We start from the raw sequence: 18478 nt of genomic DNA, 5'->3' as shown, positions 1-18478 counted from the left end.
TGGTCTGTTCAGCCTGGAGAAGACTGAGGAGAGACCTCATCACAGTCTACAGCTTCCTTACAAGGAGAGGAGCAGTCGCTGATCTCTTCTCTCTGGTGGACAATGATAGGACCTGAGGGAATGGCAGGAAGATGTGCCAGAGGAGGGTTAGTTTGGATATTGGGAAAAGGTTCTTCCCCCAGAGGGTGGTGGAGCACTGGAACAGCTCCCAGGGAAGCAGTCATAGCACCAACCCTGACACCATTCAAGAAGCATTTGGACAATGCCCTTAGATGCGTGATGTGAGTGTTGGGGTTGTCCTATGCAGGGACAGGAGTTGGACTCGATCCCTGTGGGTCCTTTCTAACTCAGGATATTCTACGACTTTGGGGTACCTAACAGGCAGAGGGGTTTGATATGTGTGAAATCTACGGTAGAGTAGAGCGAGGACAAATTACAAAGAAAAAGCACTGGTAACATACTCGAGATTTTATTATAAAACCCTCTGAAGCGCCACTTTATAGGTCACAGTTACAACAAAGGAAATGCTTTGAGTTAGGAAAACAATGGGGACACACAGACATTGTTTAATGGTTCTTGTCTGGGGAACATGTGTTGCTCAGGGCTTGCCAATGTCTGCCATCTCCTGATGGAGATACCCCAGCAGGACCAATGAAGCTGACTGAGCTGTGGTGTGGAAAGCAGAGCTGCTCTCGTCCATTGTTGTCTCAGTACCACTATCAAATGTCTGGACAACTTCTCTAGGATGAGAACAGGGTGAGGGCATGGTACTACACATGTATTTAGCATGTAGAAAAGGTCTCCTATCACCTCATGCTGGGGCAAACCAAAAAGCTTCGTCATGTTGATGGGCCTCCCTGTGTTTTGAAGAGGAAAGTCCCATGGGTCCTGCACCAGAAGTTTCAGTGATTTATTTGCATGAGTTGTTCTGATGTACAAACCTTGCACAGGGACAGATCTGACAGCTGGGGCCAAATGAACTCCTCCTGAGATCCAGGATTAGCAAATTCCTCCATCTGCACCACAGCAGAGACTTTAAACATGGGAAAAAAATGGAGTGAGGGTACCTTTCTTGCTTCCAGGATGCCCTGACCAAGTGCTTTGTTGCACCCCAGCTCTGCGGCAGTGACAAGCAAGCCTGGAGCCCCTCACCAGCACATCCTCACTCACCTGTGCCACCACCAGCTTCAGGTGCCACAGCCCTCCACACATGCTGGGCTGCTGGGTCTTTGTGTTGGGAAGGAGCATCCCTTTAGAGCTGGCCTCAGGCCTGTCAAAGCTTTCTGAGGGTTAAGAGGATACATTTTGCCTGTGTTTACACGATGCGAGGCTCATCAGTGTAGCTGCGGGACCAGGAACAACCCAGCCAGGGTACTGGTGCTGTGCTTTAGCTTTGCAAGGTTGGAAAACAGCTGCAGCTCCTGCCATCAACCCAATCACGGAGCCTGGGCCCCAGGGCTGAAGGACCATCAGAGGAGATGGGCAGAGGTGTCTCCAGGCAAACAGAAGGACAGCAGGTAACAAGGAGAGGGTGCACGGATTCCAGATACTCCCCTACCCCTCGTCAAATTTCCACGTCTCTAAGCTTTGCAGTCCCAAATGCCCAACATCTTTCACTAGAAAGCTTGGCTAGGGCAGAGAGGAGCAGCCTTTGTGGGCCACGCTGCCAGGACCCAAAGGCTATATTAAGTTTCATGGTTTGGAAAATAAGAGTGACAGCACCAAGAGAGCCAGCAGGCCACCAGAGAGGTGATGCAACCTCACCTTGAGGAGGGCCCTGTCCATGTGGAGGGGCCCCTTTACACAGGGATGTCTTCAGCAGATTATAACTGTAGGGTCAGCTTTGGGCTGCCACGGCTCTGGGGGGACCAGAGAGCATCAGCAATGTGGTGCTCAGAGCCAGGGTGAGAACACAGGGATAGCTTTACCTACGCACCCCTTGGGAAGGACAAGCCCTGAAGGGTTCAGTGGGATCCAGCTTCTCTGCCCAACTGATGAGTGGGCCTGGGCCTTTGATAAATTATTATAAAGCATTCACATATGATTCTTTTTCTCTTTTTTTTTTTTTCCCTCCAGAACAAACTCTTCAGGTGAAGTGGATCAAGATCTTGAAGAAAATGAACCGAATCTGCTTGGCAGATCTTCACCCAGAGCTCTCGGTGCCACCACAGTCTGTAACACAGCTTGCAGCACAAGGTGGTCAGCCCAGATCTTCCTTGATATTCTGGCCAATCTGCAGCAGGTTGGTAGGAGTAAGCACATGCTAGGATGTAGCAGGACACTTATTAAAAATCCCCAGGTCAGGCTGCCATGTGCTTCTGATTCATGTCTTGAATCATGTCTTATTGCTCAGGCACAGGTATTTCTCTTGACCAAAGGCTGGACGATCTGCAGCTGAGAGATGTCTGGCAGCAAGAGAGGTGAGACTTTAGTTGACTGCAATTTGCCACGACAGGTTGAAAACCAACAGGGATAAAGAATAGCAGAGCTCCCTGCTGAACCCACTACTGTCACTAATACAGAAACCTTAATAAGTCATTGATAAACCTTCAGAGTAGAAATACAGAAAACACCCCTATGTACAGTAACATTCTTGTTTACATCAACTGGGTTAGGAATTCGATGCAAGGATTGCCACTGGTTGTTATTGGTCTAGCTACATGATTGGGACTTGTCTGGAAAGAGCAAGATCATTTGGGATAATTCATAGCGGCAGCCGTTGACTCCATTGCTGCATCTGAGCTGTTGGCGCAATGTGGAGGAGGTGCTTCGTGTGTGGTTGTGTTGCACTCCCAACCTCCACCTTCAGATGATTGAATCCCCTTGGCTATGCATGGACAACTCCAGTCTTTAGTCCATCTCTGAAAAACGTGGTTCTAACTAGCTCCCTTCTTCTCCCATTCCTGCCAAGGAATAAAGGCAAATTAGTCAAAAGGCAAATCTGGCAAGCCACAGTAGCCATAACGTGCACAGCATCAACCCCATCAGCTGGTACTCGAGTGGTTTTGGCCACAGAGAGGGTCAGGGATGTCCCTCCCTTATAACCAATACAAATGTTTGTATTTTTAAATCACAGATAGGGAAAGCACAGGCTGGCTTGCTCCGAGTGGTGCTCACGGATGCTTCCCAGACCGTTCACCATGCTGTTCTGCCACAGGAGGGAAAGGCAGTGGCTGTCCCAGGTAGGTTTTTTTCTCCCATACCAACTGGCACATTACCTTAGCTTTCTGTAGGACTGTTCCCTTTCCTGTCACCATGACGGATAGAGGCCGGTTTTTTAAAGCCGTTGCTGAATTGACTGGGGAGTTCTCTGCGCTGTTTGCTGGACTGGCACTTTTTGTCTGATTCTGCAACAAAAAAAATAATAGAAATGGTGATGACTTCGGTCTATTGAGAGACATTTCTGTCTTTCCCCACCATCCCCTCATCACAGTCACAACCCGCTTGCGCCCAGGCACGTTTTTTTCAGTGAGATGTCAGTTCTGAAATACCATCAGGCTGTGCGTGTGTGGTGTTCAGGTGTTGAGGACTCGAGCAGAGGTACAGAGCAGGGCTCAGGCAGTGACCATCTCTGTTTCATGGGAACCAAGTTCCCGAGATGGAATTTAGATGCCTGAATCTCCTGGCAAAAATGCACCCTTTGGCTCAGCTGAGCACAGAAGGGGCTGGGCCAGACCTGCGTGGCCCTGGAGAGTGCTGCTCAAGGCCCCACAGGGAAATACAGCCACTCTCCTGAATTCCAGCTCTCAGATACCTCCCCATTGCTGCTATTACCTTACTGTATTATTATATTATTATTTTATTTATATTATATAGCATCATAGAATGGTTTGTGTTGGAAGAGACCTTAAAGATCATCCAGTTCCAACCCCCCTGCCGTGGGCAGGGACACCTCCCACTGGATCAGGCTGCTCCAAGCCCCATCCAACTTGACCTCGAAAACCTCCAGGGATGGGGCAGCCAGGACTTCTCTGGGCAACCTGGGCCAGTCCTTCACCACCCTCACAGGAAAACTTCTTAATATCTAATCTAAATCTCCCCTCTTTCATCTTAAAACCGTTTCCCCTCATCCAATCCCTGCACACCCCGATAAAGAGCCCCTCCCCAGCCTTCCTGTAGGCATATAATAATATGTAATAAACATAATACATAGATAATATATCCATGTAATCAAGACATTTTTATGTAAGATTACATATTATAATAACATAATACTGTTATTAATCATTATATTATTAAGCAGGCTGAGACAGTGCAACTCCCCGGCTGCTGGAAAGCTGCTGTGCATCCCAGGGATGTCCCCTACGTACTCGAGGGGCTGCGTTCTCCAGGTGTGTGGTGTCCACTGCAGTGCCCAGTGTCACAGGGCCGGACTCGGCCTTCTTCAGACTCTCTTTCACCTCTACCAGGCTCAGCTCCAGGTCCACTCTCCGGCTCTCCTTCCTTTTGCACTCTTCTTCTATCTCCTTCAGTCTCTGCTCCAGGCTCTTATCTGTGAAGGGAGGGGTAACGGAATACTAGAATCACAGAGTTGTTAAGGTTGGAAAAGACCTCTGAGATCATCAAGTCCAACCATCAACACAATACCAACTAAAAGTCTACTAAAGCACGTCCTGAAGTGCCACATCTGCATGTTTTTTGAACATCTCCAGGATGGGGACTCCATCACTTCCCTGGGCAGACTGTTCCAATATTTCACCGCTCCTTCAGTAAAGAGTGATGGCTGGGCACTTGGGGAGCTCGCGAGGGGAGCAGGGACCAGGCCATGTCCTGTACATTTTCCTCACACCGTACCCCAACAGGGACTGTGACAGAGCAAGCTCTTGCTCCAGTACAGTTTGGTCTACATGGTTTGGCTTCAAAGTGCCAGGTCTTGCTCCTGCTCCTTCTTGTCCCAGGTGGGTGAGGTTTACTGCCCCCTCTCCCATGGTCCCACCTTGGCTCATTTCCATGCATCACCCTTTGCCCTGTCCTACCTGTGCTGCCTACGAGCATTTCCTTCAGTTCCCGCCTCTCCTTGCGCAGCTGGGTGAGCTGAGCTCGGATTTCATCCTTCTCCTTCTCCAGACGCTCCTTCTCCTCTGTGAACCGCTTCACCTCCGCCTCTGTCCTGTTCTTGCCCAACTTGGTTTCCACTGCTGCCGCTGAAAACGCAACCCACCAAAACAAGCTCAGCCAGGGAAAAAACAGGAGGGAAAACCTTTTCAGGTGCTTGGAAACAAAATGAATGAGGGTCTGGAAAATTACCAACCAAGAGACTCCCCAGCAAAGCTACTGTACAGCAGCGGCAAGCTGAAACACGATTCCCAAAGCTCAGCCTGAAGCACTACCTCCCTCCAAGCCCATGTGGCAGCAGGCACTCACCTGGCAGTGGCATCTTAGGCCGGTGCGCGGGTACCAGCTGGGGACTGCTCGCTGTCACCGTGCCTGCTGGCAGCTCAGGGGCCGCCTGGGGGAAAGCGATGTTCTGCTGCTGCGTCTGGATTTTGATGGTGGGCATCCGTGGCAGCACCTCATCGGGCTCTGGCTTCTCTGGGGGTTTCTGGGGCTGGAAAATGAAGTGGGATGATGTGGTGGGTGGAACTGGCTCACAGATTAAACCTGTCCCCACACCACGACACAGGGCAGTACCTGCTCCGAAGTCTCCATCACTTTACTACAAGGCTCGGCTTCCTTAGCCACGAGGGCTGTCTCAGCTGTGCTCTCTGCTGCAGCCTTATTGGCAGCCCTTTCTAAAGATGGTGAGTCGGGGGGTGAAGGTGGACATGACTTCTTTCCAGCACAGTGCAGGAAGGACTTCACTGGGGTGAGATCCAGGTACACTCTGTCTTGGTCCCCCTCTGCTTTGCTCTCACTCTTGGGTACTTCTTCCTGCAAAAGGAGATGGCTTCCCTGAAAAGGTACCATCGGCTGCAGCCAGAAGTACAAGAAACACCTCACTGCAGAGCAGCAGCATCTCAGGCAATCTGGAGTATTTTCAATAGACTTTAGAGGAACTAAAACCCCCGTTCTTTAAGTCATTCCATAGAGGGCTTTTTGGTGCACTGATGGAAAGGCCCCCTCCTGCTCTCCTTCAATAATTCTTTCCAATGATAGCAGCAGCCCATACACGGATCTCACACTGTTGTACATCCCACAACCCCTGCCAGATTCTTTGCCTTTCCCAGGGTAACAATTCCATCCCCAGCATGGACTGTCTTTCTTGTTCTTATATCTAGGGCTTGCTCTCACAGGCATCAAAAGCAATTTTGATTGACCAAGGTCCAAACATATCACCAAGTAATCCATGCTGTTTCCTGATGGAAACTCTGGGATTTTATCCCAGCTGCCTGAGGATCCCAGCAGCTCACTCCATGCTGGAAACCTCTCTCCCATTCCTTTGTCACTCCTCTCCAGCACCCACTCCCGCTCCGTTGCAAAAGCCTGGATTTCCCCAGGAGGTGGGAATTCCCCTTGTCACCCCTGGAAAACCTTCCAGGCTGGAGATGTTTTTTCTGTCCCTGTCCAGATGTTTGCCCATGGTCTCCACAGAGCTCACAGTGAAGCAGCTGCCTGTGGCCCTGGGCACCTTACCACAGGCAGGTCTGGCAGATCCACGTCATCGTAGAGCTCCTCCTGCTGCATCCTGCCCTTTGGCAGGTTGTCGATATAGGCGTTGGGCTCCGAGTACTTTCTCTGCATCAAGCTGTGAAAAGGCAGCAGGACATCCCACGTGGCCAGATGCAGGAGATGAGAAGGTAGAGCCATGCAGCAGTGTGATCAGTGCCCCCACTGCCCGCTGAGCAGCACCCACCAGAGTGGGGCTACATTTCCCCTTGGCTCTTTCTCTTCTCTCCCAACCCTTGGGCACAGCACTGCAGCAGCACAACCACCCTGCCTCAGTGGCACAGGGAACCACGTGGCTAAGTGGCCAAGGCCCTGCACTATCCCATCCCATCCCATCCCATCCCATCCCAACCCATCCCATCCCATCCCATCCCATCCCATCCACCTGCCTTTGCAAAAGCCACCTGGGCACATGGCCCTCGCCCCATGGCAAGCTGCAGCTCAGGTTAGATATGTCATGGTGCTATAACGACAAGAGCTTGCACTGAGCTTCCAAAGAAAGCAACTAAGCAGTAGCTATGAATTTACCACCTAGTCCCACAGCAGCCAACCTCCCACAAGCAGAGGGACCTCTGCTCTGGCTGACTTTCCCTCTACCAGCCCGGCACAGCCCCATTCATTACCACTGACGTACAAGAAGGAGTTCTTTGCAGCGCTCACGATGCAGGAAACCCTGTCGGCATCCACGTAGTCATAGGTAAATTCCTCCGGGTCTGTTTTTGAACCCGATTCCGATAAGAGGAGGCCCAGCCAGTGGCCCATTTCCTCTGAGGACTTCGCCTAGAAGATGATCAGACAGATAGTAGAGGTTGCAACAGCAATTTCTCTGCAGTCCCAAGGCTAATGCAGGCTTAGCCTTGGGCAGAGAGTATGCTGGTGGTCATAGAATCATTAAGTTTGAAAAAGACCTCTAAGATCAAAGTCCAACCATCAGCACAAAACCACCTCCTACCAAACCATGTCCTGAAGCACCACATCTACGTATTTTTTTAAAAACTTCAGGGATGGAGACTCCACCACTTCCCTGGACAGTCAATACCAGTGCTTCGTCATTCTTTTGGTAAAAGAATGTTTTTCTAATATCCAATTTAAACCTCCCCTGGCACAACTTGAGGCCATTTCCTCTCGTTCTCTGGGCTTGAAAGGGGAAAGACGAACAGCCAGGTACTTATATTAGACTTGAGATCACATTAAAAGAATAAAGAACTGCTCTGTATATGTACTGATTCACATATTTGGAAGATAACAACACAGCTCTTTGCTTAACTCTATCCTAAAATTTCTAGTCAGTCTGCATTTTCCTTTCAATGACGATCAACTCAGCTGCGTACAAAAGTAAGAGAAGTCTCCATGGCTGGAAATGCTGGTGGGAGCTGGCTTCGGTGAGGAAAGCATGTGGGTTTTATTTTGCACCAGCAGAGTGCAGCAATGGAATTGCCAAACAGATGCGCAATGAGCCCTGAGCACACTGGAAGCCTGTGAGTTCCTCACCGCTGAGCCCAGACCCCTTCCAGGGCTGTTTGCACAGGCAAAATGGGGAGAGTTTAAAGTGGGATCAGAAAAGAACTTCATAGAATCATAGAATGATTTGGGTTGGAAGGGACCTTAAAGATCATCCAGTTCCAACCCCCTGCCATGGGCAGGGACACCTCCCACTGGATCAGGTTACTCATAGCCCCCATCCAAACTGATCTTGAACTAGAACAACTTCAAAGCAGCCCCTTGCTTTAACATGGCCAATGTCAAATTCCCAGCTGCAGTGAACATTTTACTGTATTAAATGTGGTGCCTCAAAGTCAGCTCCAGCAAAGAGCCACAGACACTTCTCAGTAGTGGGGGGTTTCTACCTGAAATGAGAAGTGGGCTTGATGCATCTTTCGCTTTGATTTGAGGAGTCAGAGCAGTAAGCGCAAGGTAAAATTCAGGGCAAGTGAATCCTAAACTGGAAAGCCTATTTTAAGCTTCCAATCTGTTTTATTTAGCAGGCACTTCAGTCCCTGGGAAGCCAGCCAGCCTGTACATTGAGGCTGACATCCTAACAAAATATAGATTCTCCCATTGACAAAATATGAATTTTCCCACCACCTCTTCTTCACGTCTGTATTTAGGCAAAATTTCTTCGACACAGACAAACCCTGAAGCAGAAACTGAACAAAAACACCTTCAAACTTTATGGCAGGCACTCCAAGTCAGTTGTTTAGCTATAAATATTCCACCCACTGGAAAAAATACAGGAAATTGCTCACATTGTCTGCCTCCTACTATAATCACACTGTCGTCAGAGAGAACTAAGATTAGAGATAAACAGTCCTGGATGCAGGCAAAGGAAAGTAACAGATGGAGATGAATTCACTTGCACTTTCAGGGGCAGACCTGTGATCAGTTTACTCAGGATGTATGACCAATGGCTTTTGGACTCTCCATTTTCAGAAGATGAAGTTCTCTGTTCCTCCTAACCACAGTCTTAAACCCCTAAAGTGGCATTCCTTTCATCTAACACTAACCATCTGGATTGCATCCCATGTAATTCAATCATCCAAGCTCATTCTATAGGCAGTGGAGTGAGATGGGCACCTCCAGAAGACCCTTCATCCCACCCAAAGATGAGTGCCTATGATGAAGGCTGAATGGTCCTCTAGAGGCGCCAGCATCAGACATAGCCTGGATTAACAGCTAGGTCGGACACCTTCTAGGTGACCACAGGCAGATAAACCAAAGTCCCATGCTTCAGTTTCTGTTTTGCTGAATTAAGGGTTCCTCTGGAGGACCTCGCTGGCATTTAAGCCTATTCAGACACCCAAGCTGATGACTTAAAGCAGAGCTTTGTTAGAGACATACACCTTACCTCCAGAATGACCCGTTCTTCCCCATTGTGCAGGATGCGGAAGGAGTAGAGATGATCAGGGCTTGGCTCTGGGATAACTTCACAACCTGCCAAACTCAGGGGTTGCTGAGCCAGCTTGCTTCGATTCTTATCCTGGTAGAAATGGAGGTGACCATCTTTAACCTGACACCAGCGGGACTTCCATTGGCTGTTCACTAGCACGTTCAGGTAACCTGCAAGCAAGCACAGGTTATTTAGGTATGTTTGCGAACCCCTGGGGAGGAGGAATCCAAACTAATTTTAGTGCATGGGGATGCCTGATGAGTAAGTACTGAGATCAGTGCACAACACAAGGCCACAGGGAACAACAAAGACCAAAAGCACACAGACAGGCTGACTTGTCCATACGAAACAGGGCGAATATGGTAAAAATCTGTTCCAAATGAGACCCTTGAAATTCAGGTTAGGTTTGAAGAGTAAGTTGGCTGCAGATGGTTGGACAAAGCTGATCCTAGATGGTGAACATCAGCTGACCCACACAACCCTCTCCCTGATGACTTCCACACCCTGAGATGATGCTCAGGAAGAGAAGGACAGATGCCCCCTGCATGTCTGCTATTACCTGCTCTTCCTCTTGGGAGGATATTGTCCTGTGTCCTGATCTCTCCCCTGTGAGATATTGTCTTCCCTTGTAAGCCACACAGTCACCTTAACACGCAAGAGACACCACAACCTGCATAGATTTACTGGCACGAACCAAGCAGACTGTGGCCTCTTTGCCTCCTCCAACAGGAGTGCCCGGCACATGCGTGTTTGAAGAGGATGATGCCTGGTGCCCATCCTGCCCTACACACCAAGATCCTGCAGAGGAGTTCATGCTGCCACTTACTGGAAGTCTCCAGGGATCTCTCTGGGCTATCCAGGGAGCTGGACTTTTTCCTCCCGAGGTTCATCAGGTTGCTCAGTTTCAAGCCAGTCGTGCCCTTCTTCTTAACTACCAGAAAAGAAAGAGAAAGATACGTGGCCTTCCCAATTCATGGCCAGACACGCATCCTGCTGTACCAGCTGATGTCCTGCCCCAAAACTGCCTGTGCTGCCATCCTGTACCCTACAGCGCTGCAGCACACACATCCCTTGCAGAGGGCAAACCTGCGACTTACGGACAGTCTGTGATAGTCCAAAGCCCAGGGAGATGATGAGCAAGCAGCATAAGTCATCTCGTTAAGCCATGCGCCTGAAACACTTAATCTACATGGTTTTAAACTTGCATTAGTGCTGACCAAACCCCAGCCACTGCAGGAGCTAGGGGAAGGCTGTTTGCACCGGTCTTGCTGGGTAGGTGACAAGCTCCTCTCGCTTTCTTACACTATAAAAATTGAATTAAAAATCATTACCCATAAATATTTATGGCCTTCAAGCCTTTTCCTTTCTAAAAGAGGAACCGCAGGTGGAGAGGGAGAAAGCTTATTCCCAAAGGGGCTCTGCAGCATTTTCCCAATGAGCACAGGTTATTTAAGTATGTGTTATCGGTCAGTGCGTGAATATGGCTGTGGCTATGGAATCATCAGGGAATCCTGAGAAATCAAGTTGGATGTTCTTAGTCTAGATATTCTGTCTCTCTAGCATAACAAAACAATGAAGTCCTAATGTGGAGGAACTGAGAAGCTTAGCTCCATCTGTTGGGCAACTCCAGCAAGTCCTCAGCCTTGATTTCTCTCTCTCTCCAACATGTAGATGGGTCCCACCACTCTTTTAACAGAGCATCTACTTCTATAATGTTCTTAGTAGACTCATCTTATAGGTGGAGAATGGAGCTTGAAGCCCAAAGTTGGATGCCCTAGCGTGAGCGTGTAACTCTCCCATGGGAGATAGCTCAGCATTTCACGCAGGTACTCCAACCTCTGTGCAGAGAGATCTCTGAGGAAAGTCACTTTGATTGGATTTACACTGTCTCAAACTGTTCCAAAGTGACTTGCTCAGAGTCACGCAGGATCTGTTTGGTATGGCAAGTATCACACCCAGATTTCTCAAGCCCTATACTAACACTGTAACTGCTGAGAACTCCCAACATCCACCCGACCTGTCACTTCATTACTGAGTAAAAACAATGGAATGAAATTCACAGGCACTGAATTCACACGCAGCTTTCAACCTGCAACAGGTCAGTTTGGGGTGGCAGTGGCAGGAGACACAAACCCCTGCTACACATGCAAGGTCAGCGGCCTGGTTTCTCCCTCATTCCCAGGTGAAGTTTTACCATCCTTTATCTCTGCCATCTCCGGGTGGCCGTCGGTGCTGCTCCCACTCTCAGAGGCTGCGGAGTACCTCTCAGATACCTCCACCTGTCAACAAACACCAGAAAAAAGCTCCACAGATGCACATGACCCATTCCTCCAGCCAGCACCCACCACAAGCACCTTTTCCTGCTCTCCTAAATTATGAGTTCCGTAGCAGACACTTCCACAAAGACACTCCCCACCCACTCACACTGTGGTCCTTCCTATTCTTTCTGAGCCCAGCATGGGCAGATCCAGCACACAAACCACCCCGGCTGGACTCGTCTCTGAGGTGATATGGTGGCACCACTCATGCTACCTTACGGCCTCTTGCTCTGTAGTGTTGCTGGTGGGGGCATTTGCTAGTTGCCCGAGGAGGAAATGGACAGATGAACTGGCCAGGTGCCCAAACAAGTCCATTTTGGGTGTCCCTCAAAGACTTACGTAGGTTTCTTTCTCCTTCCACTGCTTTGGAACAACTTGATTCTGGGGGAATGTCACCTAAACCTAGACTAGAGACTGGCCCAAGCCCTGGCATCCAAGGATCTACGTCATAGAATCACAGAATGGTTTGGGTTGGAAGGGACCTTAAAGATCATCCAGTTCCAAGTCCTCCCGACATGGACAGGGACACCTTCCACAGAATCGGTTTGCTCAAAGCCCCATCCAACCTGGCCTTGAACATCTCCAAGGATGGGGCATCAACAATTTCTCTGTGCATCCCGAGCCAGTCTCTTCCAAAGCTCCTGGTGAGCACAACTGCCCTGTTGGATGAGGTAGTGCTGCTGCCTTGTATGGAGAAGAGCCCAATAATCAGTCAGTTTTGGGGAAAGATGTAGTAACAAAATCAAGATTGCAAAGGAAAATGAAAATTCTTCTAATAATTCTCCCTTTCAGTGGAAAAGAGATCTGGTTACATTCATACCAGTCTTTGCTCAGATAAAATTACTGTACCCACAGCTATTATTTATTAAAGGAACAAAATAGAAAAGCCGAAGTGCTAGTCACAGAATCACAGAATCACAGAATCACAAGGTTGGAAAGGACCCATTGGATCATCGAGTCCAACCGCTCCCAACACTCCCTAAACCATGTCCCTAAGTACTTCATCCACCCGTTCCTTAAACACCTCTAGGGAAGGCGACTCGACCACCTCCCTGGGCAGCCTGTTCCAGTACCCAATGACTCTTACTGTGAAGAATTTTTTTCTGATATCCAACCTGAACCTCCCCTGACGGAGCTTCAGGCCATTCCCTCTAGTCCTGTCCTCTCTAAGTGCTAGAGACAAGGAATACCTTTGGGTAAGTGAGTCGCTGCGAATCTGGGATGTACTGGTTGCCTTCACTGCCTCCTTCGCAGAGCAGACCACTGGTCTCCTGGATCACCTGCGCAGAGGGGAAGCCATAGCCTGTGTGAGTGCTGCAGTAATAGGATGAATACTCCTCCCCAACCCAGAACAGACAAAACCACAGCACCCTGGGACACCACGGTTTACGTTCCCCGTGACCCCTGGGACTTCCCTGGTGTTGCATCAAGCAACCAACAGAACCTGCCAAATCCAAGCCAGCCAGGGAGAGGCTGCAGCAAAGGCTGCTCTGGTGACTTGCAGCCCCGCTGCTGCCTCAGGCTCTGCAAAGGCTCCTTCTGCTGCTGCTGTCTCAGGGAAAGGGCCACACCTTCCTCCCTCTTCAGTCACTTCATGTAGGCACCCCCCTCCTCCACCCAACATCCCTCCCGCTGCAGTGGCTGGGAGGTCCCTCTGTGGCCTCCTGCATGCAGAAGGCAGCAGCGAGCTGCAGGAAGAAGCTATCCTGGGACATGAAAATGAAGTGGCGTATTTGTATACAGGCTTGTAGCGAGGAAAAGAGCCAGAGCACGCAAGTCCAGGACTGAGATAAGATACGGTGTCCCAGCAAACCCAGGGTTGAACCATGGGAACACCAGCAGGGCAAGCCTAAAGGCGCCACTGACCCTGAGCCATTGCTCTGCCTGGTCTTTGCTCTGCAGCCCCAGCACGATGACGTCGGCGTTCATGGGGATGATCTTCAGCTTGTGCTCTTTCTTCCTCACTTGCTTTTCCTTGTGAATGACAGTGCAGCCCAGCAAATTCACGTCGAGCTGAGGGCTGTGGTCTTTGGAGCTCTTGTAGCACTGGGGAAGGAAGATGGGAGGGTACATAAGAGGCTGAGGAGTTTTCCCTCTCACTCGCTGCCATGAACTCAACTCAAGAAGTTGCTCAGTGCAACCACACACATTAACTACACTGACACAAGAAAGTCCTATACATCTAGAAGGCTGCAATGTCTACACATACTACACACAGCACGTCTGCATCTATAGAGATACATCTACGTACATGCCTATATAGTCTGAAATACTCTCACAGATAGGGCTAAGGGGTCAAGTACGTGGTTAGCCAGTTTGGATAAGCATCCCTTCTGCTTAACCACTTCAAAAGGTTTCCCCAAAAAGCATCTCTTGGCATTTTGGGATTCTGGCCACAAATGTGGCCTTGTGCCTCCCCACACAGCATTCCCAGGCTCGTGTCCCTTCTGAAAATGGAATGAAAGCCTCAAATCTCTGGAACATAGTTTTCGAAGCATTGCTTCTAGAGGTACTTTGGTTTTGCCAGCTAGTGGACATGGCCTGAGGTGCCACTTCCCTTCACAGCTCACAAATAGGTTGTTTTAGGCAGAGAGTGGAGTATCTACCCACCAGCAACCTAGTGTCCTTGATAACACACAGCTGTTTTGCCCACTGTCCCAGCCACTTCTTCCTCCACAGGAATGCACAGATGCGGGCGTCCTTCATCAGCTCAATGGTGGCCTCTGTAGACGGCCACTGATGGGTTGTTGACTTGCCTTTGCTGCTCTCCTCTTCATCATAAGATTCATAGGAGCTACTAACGGCTTCACCATCTTCTATAACAAAAGCAAAGCTCTATCATTAAATACATTCCAAAAACAACTCTGAGCCTATTGCTCTCCTCAGCCATGCTCACACATGCAAAAGCTTACAGCACAGGGATGTGTCTTTTGAGGCTCTCCTACAGAAGCACAATCAATAGGAAAATAACCCCCACAGATCCTTTTTCCTTTCAAGCCCAATATTAATCTCACTGCAAAGCTTTGTGCCTAATAGTCTCAGTTAGCAAACACTCAAAAGACACTTCTCAGTTGACCACAAATTCAAGAACATTCCCTTAGACGTTTTCTGATGTCTGCTGCTTTTTTTCCCCCCCCTCAAAGACGTTTTTCTGATTTCCACCACTTCAAGCCAAACACTCACAGTTTTTAAGGCAACAGCAAGCTACAATCAGCCCTTGTCCTCTGAATGTCAGAAATAAAAATGGTATTTGCGAGGCCATGCAGCAAGCAATGATCTATTGTATTTGAGATGTCATTCCACTTGCCCTCTCTGGGCTAACAGGTCCCTCTCTCTACTCGGCACCTAAGGGACAGTAAGGGGGTTTGAAGTAACACGCTGTTGCAGCAGCAAAAATTAGTCATAAGCGGCAGCTGTAAATAACAGTAAACACGTTTTTCATGCTCATTCTTAAATGGATAGCTATTTTATTAGGATGAGTTGGGATTTTCAATACCCAGCTCAAATGTATTGTAGGTTATTGGGATTTTCAGCTGATATGGAACAGCTGGAACCAGTTTCATCACAAACAATGAAAACATTCCCACTGACTGCAAGGGAATTTGCAATGCTCTGCTGGTGTTTACAGTACGGCTGTTATTTGCAAGGTAAGCTGATGTAGCAAGATGGTAAGATTTGGGCAGCGTCTGTGTAGAGTTTTGCATTTTTTATCCTGCCAAACAGCACAGAAGAAAATTGTCAGGTTTCTCTCACCAGAATTTAATCTAATTTTTATTCTCATCAAATCTTAATATCCACATAAAAGTAACATTATTGGATCAGTGCAAAACAAAAACAGAAAAAGCAGCTAGAAATAGGGAAAAAAAGGCACTAGAAACTTCACTAAAAAACATTTTTTAAGTTGTCTTTATTTATTCTTAAAATAAAAGAGACTGAGATGCAGCAAAGCCTTACCCCCAGTGAAATCTCACTCTGTAACCTCCCTTAAGTGACCAAAGCCGCAACAGTTAAACACATTTATTAGAAAGCTAAGCCTCCAAACGGTGCCGCCAGCACACCACTAGCTCACCATCTCCATACCCTTAACCTAGCGTGGGAACACACTCCCCCCTACGCATTACCACCATGCAGATGCAGACCTTGTCCACAGGCACCTCAGCAGAAATTCAGATGAAGCGGAAGTAATGAGGTTCCTTCTCTCTGGAAATACCAAGAAGCTGAACCTCTGCACTGCTAGGGACCCTCCTTACACAGCAGCAAGGATGCTTAAGGGCACCTCATCTTCTAAATCTCCCTCCTTATCAACTAAGGGCTATTGCTAACCACCCCTTTTGCCCCTTTCGGGTGTCTCAGGTGCCCCTCACAGAGGTGTTAGACCTGAGGCTGCCACCTTTCTCCTGGAAGAATAAGACCTTCCTTCCATCCTCTCAGTGGGAGCCCTGGCTGCTCTTTTGTGAACCAACAACAACCACAAGTGCCTCATGAGATAAGCTCTTCTCTGTTGGAAGTTCTACAGCTTCACGGTAGAAAAGCATTTTCCAGGCTATGTAGTTGGCAAACTGGGCCAACCTTGCTTGGGTGACTTGAGGCAACACTGTCATCACTACCAGGTCTCACTTGATCCCAAGTCATACAGCTCAGGCACTTCAGTATAAGGTCTCCCTTTCCACCTTCTGGCACATTCAACGAGGAGCACCTCATTGAGGTGATAGCAGAGGCAGCCAGGTTCTGGGACCTCCTTATCTAGATCCACCTCTGCTTTCGTGATTGGTTTCCCATGAACCCCCAGGCAGCCAAATCAATACCACGATGCAGGAACCTCCAATCATTCCAAACACCAGAGCTGCCTCTGCCTAAGCAGAGCACCCACCATATTCACTGAACGGCTACTCGTCAATACCACCAGCGTTAGTTCTACAGATCAGCTACACATCAGCCGCCAGAACCAGAGGAACAAAGGCTAGGGAAGTTCTCTTCATTGTCATCTTGAGCACAGGGAAAGGCACAATAAAGGCCGCCTTGTGTACATCCAGCATGGGCAGAGAGAGGAGAGAGGTGGTTACCCTCTACGCATGTACAGGTCAGTATTAGGGGGAGGCACACGACTATCTTTTCTACAACTGAGCTTGGTGTTTTGTTTTTAAAACAAGGCACTTCAGGTTTGGAAAGCATTACCATACCCATCGTTATTGTGGCATAAATAACGCCCTCAGTAACCTGCAACCCTGGCCTGGGTCCAGCCGCAGCAAGCCTACCAAAAAGACCTGCACAGTCAAAAGGAAAGAGAAAGGGAGACAAAGAGAGAAAGCCACAGATAAGCAAATGTGGAGAACAAGGCTGTCTTCAAGCCTTGCACTCCGTGCTCAGCCATCCCCGCTGCCAGCAGAGGAGCACACCGTATGGTGAGACTTCAAACAGTTTCCAACCCGTCCTTTCAAACAAGGCAATTCCCTTTGAATCAGAATCATCGTCATCGTAATTAAAATCAGCCAGGGCAGATGAGCTGTTTCAGCCAGAATAATTACTGCTCGGTTGGCAGTCAGGTTGCCCCTTTCGTTCTCGCTCTGTTTCTTATCGAACCCTTCAATTAGGCAAACCCAGCCCAGGCCGATAACAGTTTAACACACTTCAGCCCGGTAGGAATGGCAAGCAGCAGCGTTTGCCAGAGCTGTAAAATGAAAGGCAGAAGTGTTCCCAGCGAAAAGGCAGGAATCCTTCTGATGAAAGAGGGACCCTGAGACCCAGCAGCTTTGCCCGCCCGCTTCGTTTTAATTAATTCACCCACGGTTTGTTAAGAGTGCCTCACAGTCCCACCTCTGATGCTGCACGAATCGTCTATCTCCCCAGCCCATCTGGAGGTTCGCTTTGATGTCCTTTCTTGGCAGCGCACTCACTAATTTTAGTGACGTTCCTATTTTTGTTTCAACTCACTACGCCCTATTCGTTTGGAGGAGCATGGGTGTCTTCCAAGGCTCGTGCTCTAATTCTGTCAGGAACACCACCAGCAGCTCCCTGGACTGCTGGCCCTTTCCCTACCCAGCTTGTGAGGAGAAAGGGGTGAGCACAGAGGACTTGTGGGGTTACTGGGTCAGACTTTAGCACCTTTGGCCAACCCATGCATGTCCAGAATGCCCTTTAGCAACAGCAGTCACACCAGGGTCTCGAGGCAGCTGCTAGCAACGAGCATCACTCCACACAGGACAGGTACAGGGTCCTATTACTATCTGATAAGGTGAGAGCGGGGAAAAAGGGATGAGAAGCCCAGTTTTGTACTCACTGAACCAACGAGCAGGACCAAGACCTGCAGGTTCGCCCCATGGGCCATGGGATTTGGAGCCTGATCTCTTGAGGCAAACCAGGCCACCAGCAGCTTCACCAGCATCGCTGCCTGACCACCCTCTGCATGGTGTGCCATGCTTCAGCCTCTCCTGAGCACCCCCCAGACTCCTTGTGCCACATACCTGCTGCTCCACATCCCTCCCTGCTCATCTCAGCGCACCTCCTCAAGCACAGACACTCTCAGTGACATGATGCCACCTTCCTTCTCACACAAACCACTTTAAAAGCCATCGATGTTATAGCACACCAGGCGATGTGTGCAGAAGAGACCTGCTGGGGCCTGCCAAGAGGATCGGTGGTTTAGCAGTCACGGGAGGCAAAGACACCA

General features: G+C 49.1%; 1 protein-coding gene across 4 annotated transcripts in view; it reads right to left on the bottom strand.

Moving 5' to 3' along the window:
• Positions 1-2349: 2349 nt before the first annotated feature.
• AFAP1L2 (actin filament associated protein 1 like 2) overlaps positions 2350-18478 on the bottom strand; it is a 74390-nt gene continuing 58261 nt past the window's right edge. For 2 of the 4 annotated variants that reach the window (XM_054071482.1, XM_054071480.1), the window contains exons 6-20: positions 16992-17075; positions 14422-14624; positions 13678-13857; positions 13002-13091; positions 11688-11772; positions 10320-10424; positions 9452-9663; positions 7241-7386; positions 6574-6685; positions 5632-5871; positions 5365-5548; positions 4977-5144; positions 4311-4492; positions 3219-3347; positions 2350-2903 (exon numbers count right to left, since the gene is read on the bottom strand). In XM_054071482.1, coding sequence (XP_053927457.1) covers positions 2877-2903; positions 3219-3347; positions 4311-4492; positions 4977-5144; positions 5365-5548; positions 5632-5871; positions 6574-6685; positions 7241-7386; positions 9452-9663; positions 10320-10424; positions 11688-11772; positions 13002-13091; positions 13678-13857; positions 14422-14624; positions 16992-17075 — 2147 coding nt within the window. In that variant the 3' untranslated portion in view covers positions 2350-2876. Of the gene's footprint in view, positions 2904-3218; positions 3348-4310; positions 4493-4976; positions 5145-5364; positions 5549-5631; positions 5872-6573; positions 6686-7240; positions 7387-9451; positions 9664-10319; positions 10425-11687; positions 11773-13001; positions 13092-13677; positions 13858-14421; positions 14628-16991; positions 17076-18478 lie in introns of all 4 variants that reach the window. The other 2 variants (XM_009570602.2, XM_054071481.1) reach the window with 2 other exon arrangements.

The sequence above is a fragment of the Cuculus canorus genome, chromosome 7 (assembly GCF_017976375.1).
Source record: "Cuculus canorus isolate bCucCan1 chromosome 7, bCucCan1.pri, whole genome shotgun sequence".
NCBI lineage: Eukaryota > Metazoa > Chordata > Aves > Cuculiformes > Cuculidae > Cuculus > Cuculus canorus.
Note: the sequence above shows the minus strand (reverse complement) of the source record. Positions and strands in the feature narration are given on the sequence as shown.